The sequence below is a fragment of the Papaver somniferum genome, unplaced genomic scaffold, assembly GCF_003573695.1.
Source record: "Papaver somniferum cultivar HN1 unplaced genomic scaffold, ASM357369v1 unplaced-scaffold_21, whole genome shotgun sequence".
Classification (NCBI taxonomy): domain Eukaryota; kingdom Viridiplantae; phylum Streptophyta; class Magnoliopsida; order Ranunculales; family Papaveraceae; genus Papaver; species Papaver somniferum.
In genome coordinates this window covers 7,163,422-7,169,776 of record NW_020631041.1, presented here as the reverse complement: position 1 = coordinate 7,169,776, position 6,355 = coordinate 7,163,422, and the positions used below count along the sequence as shown (strand labels likewise).

The 6,355-nt window shown below is 37.6% G+C and overlaps 1 protein-coding gene across 1 annotated transcript; it reads left to right on the top strand.

The window, feature by feature from the left end:
• Positions 1 to 1,189: 1,189 nt before the first annotated feature.
• LOC113339331 (RING-H2 finger protein ATL20-like) lies at positions 1,190 to 2,533 on the top strand. Its single transcript, XM_026584623.1, has 2 exons — positions 1,190 to 1,905; positions 2,022 to 2,533. The coding sequence occupies exons 1-2, from the start codon at positions 1,260 to 1,262 to the stop codon at positions 2,465 to 2,467; spliced, it is 1,092 nt and encodes a 363-aa protein (XP_026440408.1). The 5' UTR covers positions 1,190 to 1,259; the 3' UTR covers positions 2,468 to 2,533.
• The last annotated feature ends 3,822 nt before the right edge of the window (positions 2,534 to 6,355 follow it).

Genomic DNA, 6,355 nt, shown 5'->3' with positions numbered 1-6,355 from the left:
TTGAGACACACCTCTCCGATTTGAACAGTGTTGCATCTCTTCACCTAACCCAAAAACATTATGTCACCTTGGTGAAAGGAAATGCTGTAACGAGAAATTCTCGTATGTTACATGCTGAGTTACCTGACATGGAAAAACATTCATCAAAGGAAGTCCCTGAAAAATACAAATGGCAAACTTCCAAACAGGACATGGGTTTGAAGCAGATATCTTTTAACAATTATCTTTCACGAACTTGTTCCTTCCGTGAGAAAATGAATCATAGTGATAAATATTGTTTTGCTACGAAGAAACAGATCTCTGATCTTCAAAATCTTCTTTTATTTATCGTCAGCCGTGTTAATCATCGGGCTGCACCAACAATGGATTTCACTCCAACAGAAAACCAATTTTCTCGTAAAAAGATTATTAATAATCACTGATTTCAAAATCTTTATAGGGATTGTATTTATACTCATGGTGGAAACTAGACCACAAAAACACAGTTTCCAAGTGTACATGAAAATAAAACTGGTAGATCAAAGTCTAGAAGGTGGAGACCTGTCTTAGGTAATCCTCTGGAACCAATTTCTAGAGGTCCTAGACTTAGTCATCAAAAGGTTTCATTTGATGGATTCTCTTAAAGGACTGTAAGAAACTTTTATGGAGTTAAAAACAGTTAAAGAGAGAAAAGGGATACAGAATTTAGACTGACCGATGATATCCCCAAAACATCTCTAAACACTCATGGTGAGATGATATCTCATCCTATGACATAATATTCTTTCTCTATGAACTCCTAGGATTAATTTCTGCTTAGAACTTTTGATTTTGATATTCAAGTAACCTTGGGCTTTCAAAAGACCCTAGCATAAAAAAGAAAAAAACTGTTGGTGAGATAATTGGCCGTATCAGACAATCACAGTTGGACGAAGTTTTCGGACGGGAACATCAAGCAAGATCAACCTATAAAACACCCAAGACAATTTGGTAAGTGGGACCCTATTAGTCACTACTCTTTGGCTCCACATCGCAGCCAATTGCACTATTTTAAGTAGTTGTTGATCCATTCAAACGATTGCCTGAGTTCTTAGATCACTAAACAATTTCGTATCATTTGTTTTTTAGCTTTGATATGTCTCGAATACGCAACCATAGACTTTATACATATTATTAGCAATTCAATAATCAAGTTGCACCTAACAAAAATGTCTTTGTTCTAATGCACTTGCAAAGAAATATTTATATAGAGAAGAAAAAATGTGCATCGTTAGCAGCAAATGGATGTTATAAAAATTTCGTTTTTCTTCATCGTCTTCCTCCAATTCGTTCCATATCCAACTCGAGGTGCAGAAATATGTCCAATCTATCAATGGTGTACAAAAGATGAACCAACAGTTCGATTTCCTTTTACATTAAAAGGCCGTGGTAGCGAGGTATGTGGTTCCCCCGGTTACGAACTCACCTGCAATGAAATGAATAAAACAGTGCTAGAGCTTCCATTTTCTGGTAAGTTTTTTGTACGGAACGTGTATAGTTTAATGCAGAAGATTGAAATCTATGATCCAGATAACTGCCTTCCAAAACGCATTTTGAAGTTGAATCTTTCCGGTACACCTTACGAACTTGGTTCTTCATATCGAAAATATTCGTTTCTTAATTGCTCCTCATCGATTGATAGTCTGCTTAATATTACAAAATTGGTACACATCAGTTGCCTAAGTAGCTCCACACATACCGTCATCGCTACAAACATTTCGATTGCCAATATTGCGCCGTTCAATACAAGTTGTTTGCTAATTGCCGATGTTTCGGTTCCAATTTCACCGACTGAGGACGACGGTTCACACGATTTGAATGAGAATTTTTTTCTGTCTTGGCCATGGCTTCAATTACCACCTTATCTCACTAGGCCACCAAAGAGAGGTAAAATTTTCTTACTAATCTTCACATGACTTTCGGAATTACTGTAATTAATTATAATCGAGCTTCGACAAGAAGTCGCCTGAGTTTTTTTTTCTTTTTTGTTTTTTTTTTTGCAGGTAAACGAAGAACGATTCTCTTAAGTACTCTTCTTAGCATTTTCATCGGAATACCACTTTTGACAATTTTCCTATGTTTCTGCTGGCCCCCGATAATCAATTGGTATAAACGTCTACGCGCTAGACGTGCTCGCATGAGAGCTACTACATATGAAGGCCCCAGTCCGGCTCGCCCGCTACCGATAATTATCCCTCGACCACCGGTAGTGAGAACCGGCCTCAGCGACTCTACGATCCAATCCTATCCGCAGGTAATTCTTGGTGAGAGTGGCCGACTTCCTAATCCAAATGATACTACTTGCGCGATATGCATAGCTGACTTTCAACCTAAGGATATATTGAAAAATATGCCAACATGTAACCATTGTTTTCATGCTAACTGTTTAGAGCAGTGGCTTCGAGTGAATGCGACTTGTCCTGTTTGTCGAAAATCTCCACTTCATTGACTGCTGCTGCTGCAGCAGCATAAACATTAATCTTAATTGTAATGTAGCGTGTGATTTGAATACAATAATAACTTGTACATACTTGCTCTGGTTTCACTGCAACATTATTTCGACTTGAAGACGCACTAATCCATTTGTCTACGCACTTGGGGTCTAAAAATGATTAGAGAATAGTTTGGGTGTCGATCAAAAAATTCGCCCGAGTTGACTACCTTGACTGTGCACAGGGATTCAAGAACTCAGAGATTACTAAGCCAAACTTTTGGATTCTTTTCCTAATAAATAAGAAAAATAAAAAAAGAGCCCATTTATTTGACCCATATCAAATGGGTCACCAAAAGTTATACTAACCCATATTAAATCATGATGGATAGAGATTGAATGATTCCCCCTAGACAGACAAATATAGGTGTTGCGAAGAAGAAAACTCTCTTTTGTTGTTGGTTGTTGGATTTGGATAATACCCAAAGTAATTGGGGTATGCTCAAATTTAAGGAACCATTTTTTGTGGCCATGATTTTTTTGGGGACCATGGTCTTATTAGGCCACCTACCCTGCAATGATAAGAGATGTCCTAACAATAATCCTACTTATCAAGTTTACTAATTTGTCCTTAACCCCAGAGATGGAGGCTGAAATTGATTGGCTACCCCAAGAATTTTATTTCAGCCCCAAATTGCTAAGCGGACACCGAGACTGGATAGGGGGAGGTCACCTTCTTCACGTTTCAATTTAGAAATTTTGACGGGAAAATACTCTTCACTTCTGCAGATTTTGGAATCAAATTTTAGAAGAGTTTTAGAGAGATTAAACACTGGAAATTGATTGGGCTGGACTTGATATAGCATAACAAGTTTACTAGAAGCAATTGTATCGATCGATATGGGCTAGAATGGCTGAAATAGGGAAACATAGAAAATAAGGAAACACGGTCCTGTTGGGTTTGTTTTTGGATATTCAGAGAGATTAAAGGAAATAAACTCTTTCCAAAGGTTCATATTCTATCTAAGGAAGAGTTTGATATAAGTAGGAGAGCTCAGAAACGCGTAAAACAATTTCTGGAAGGAATTATTTGCCGTGACTGCCAAGGAAGGAAAGAGGAGATTTCGAAGCGATTCGGGAGAGATTTAAACGTCCTTTGGTGTATAAATAGGTTTCTTAGGGTCCATAGAAGGTTTTCGAAGAGTTTGGAATAATTTAGAGCACCACAGAGATGACAAGATCGAGTTGCAGAAGTCTGTTTTCTGCTGCTATAACCTGCTGCTGCTGAAGAACAACTGTTGCAAAGAAGAACAATGTCTCAAATTTGCAACAATGCTACAGTTTTCTCTCTGTAACAGTACAATATATCACACACTTTCATTCACCGTCACCAATTCTTTCTCTGTAACGGAGTAACAGCAACTTCGCAACAGGAGCTGCTGTTGCGATCTTTCTGTTGCATTGTTTACTTCTTTTAATCAACTTTTGGAGCTTTAAACATGTATTTTGAGCAAGTGATTAATATGAGGAGATAAACCCCTGAGCCAAGGCAACGGAGGAAGCCATTGTTTCATGAAAATTGGTAAAATTTTATTTTATCTATTTATTGCAATTATTTTATAAGATTATTTGCATAGAACTTCAAAGAATAATTGATTTTTATTGAGTTGTTGTGAATTATTTTGATGGAGCATGCTTGTTTTTAAAACTTTTGATGTTTCATGCTTGGTGATTACAACTATTACTTCAAAAATCTATTAGAGGCAAAATATTAGATCACTTTAAAAGAAAGAATTGCATGAATATTGATTAGAATTTATCTCTTAATTGGTCATTGGTGGAATCCTGAGTCTTGGTATTTTCTTATTATCTTTGAAACAGTTTTATTCAATTTTCGAAAATCCTTCACAAGTTCGAGTTTGAACGATACTCTACTTACCACAATCTATAATCACATCAGTATATGATTGTGTACTTTGGAAAGCGATAGAACAAGCGCATCATAAATTTGATGTTGTCATTGTTACTGCGTTTGCTGAGAGAGCTTATCCAGAGACGGATACTTTCCGTCTATCCTTTGGCGAGATGGCAATAACTCCAAATGGTTTTTATAGAATCACAGGCCTACCAATTACTGGAACAAGTGTTCGAGCTGGCTACAATCATAATATGACTTTTGGAGCTCTTGAAAAGTTGGTTGAAAAGTGCCTAGGACGGGACTCTAAAAAGGCACAATGTGAGTTTAGAAAAGCTGCAAAGAAGCCTAAGAGAGGTGATGAGCTTAATCCGTTCAATGCTGACCGCACTGCCAAGAAGATGTTGAAAAAGATCAAGTGGAACACCTTGTTTGATGAGTTCTCAGGGACTAGAGCCAAAGTTCTTGGAGGAAAGTTGGTGATGACGGAGGAGAAGCTTACAAACCATGTGACTGCTTATTTGTTGTACCAACTGGGAACCATTTTCTTCCCTGACACTTCAGGTGCTGCGGTAAACGCCCATTGCCTCCAGCTATTGAACCCACTAGATGAGGTGAAAAACTACTATTGGGGAATTGCGGTTCTTTCATTTGTTCAAGCGGAGCTCAGAAAAGCTTCGAGGCTAAAGAGTCTCTAATTTGGAGGGTTATACACACTTGTTCAGGTACGTCGTTAAGTTTTCCTTTGTTTTCCATAATTGAATTAATGTGTATTGTTACTAATCATAATTGTATCTTTTCTTGGTTTTTCTCATAGGTTTGGGTGTACGACCACTTCTCTGAACTGAAATTGTCTCATTCTCACGACCCCTGGCCTTATGGGAAGCCTACAACAGGTAAATATGATTTTTTGAACTCACAAGACAAGAATAAGGAAGAGAAGGTGTTGAGGTTGAGGAAGAAATTAGATGATTTGACTCTTGAAGATGTGGTTTTCCATCCATACGCTTATAATGAAGATCAAGATGATATTGATGTTGAGCATATTGATTTCTCTCCAGTCGCGGGTTACAACGAACCGTTGTTTCATCTTGGAGGTTGTACAATGTATAATCCTCGGAGAGTATTGAGACAATGTTCTTGCATTCAAACTATCCCAGATGAGGACAAATTCAACTTCAAGGTGACGAAGCGGGGAACCAAAAACACCGAACTGAATTTTGTTCCCAAATACGACCCAATTCCATATGTGGACCATTGGAACAACTTGTATGATTATATGGTTCCTATTGAAGATTTATCGGATATCACAAATGATCCAACTGCTTGTGAAGAGGGTTACATTGAATGGTATCAAAACTGGTCTCATCCTTTGGTAATAAACCATGTCCAACAAGCTCGTGCTGATAAAGCGAAAATGAAGATGGTTGAGAAAGAGACTCAGAGGATTATGAAGAATACTCTCAAATGTGGCGATGAGGCTTTGATGTTATGGAATGCGGCGGTAAGATATTTTTCTCGTCTTTTATTTCTAGTCCATTATTTATGATTTTGATTGAAAATAGAAATAATAGTCGTTTATTTATGCTTTTGTTCTCTAAATAGAAAAAGGATAGTGCTAAAATGTTGAAGAAACTTATGGAAAAGATCAAGAGTGGAGACTCGATGAAAACTAATGAACTGCAAGACCTCTACGGTGAATTGAGTCATGTTTTTGCACGCCCCACTATTGATACAATGCCGGCGAAGAGAATTCGCAAAGAAGGTGAAGGTACAAGTCATATGGTTGAACAACAAAGCAGTGAAGAGGATACTCATAGTGACGAGGGAGTGCTAGAGCTCCAAGACGCAAGAAGGGAAGAGTTTCTCGTAGGGGTCGTGGTAAATGAGTGACTGGAGTTATTTGGTTTCTTATTATGGTGAAAAATACTTATGTTGACTCGGAGTTAGTTTTATGAGTTTGCAATATTTATCTGGTTTCATTTTATGTT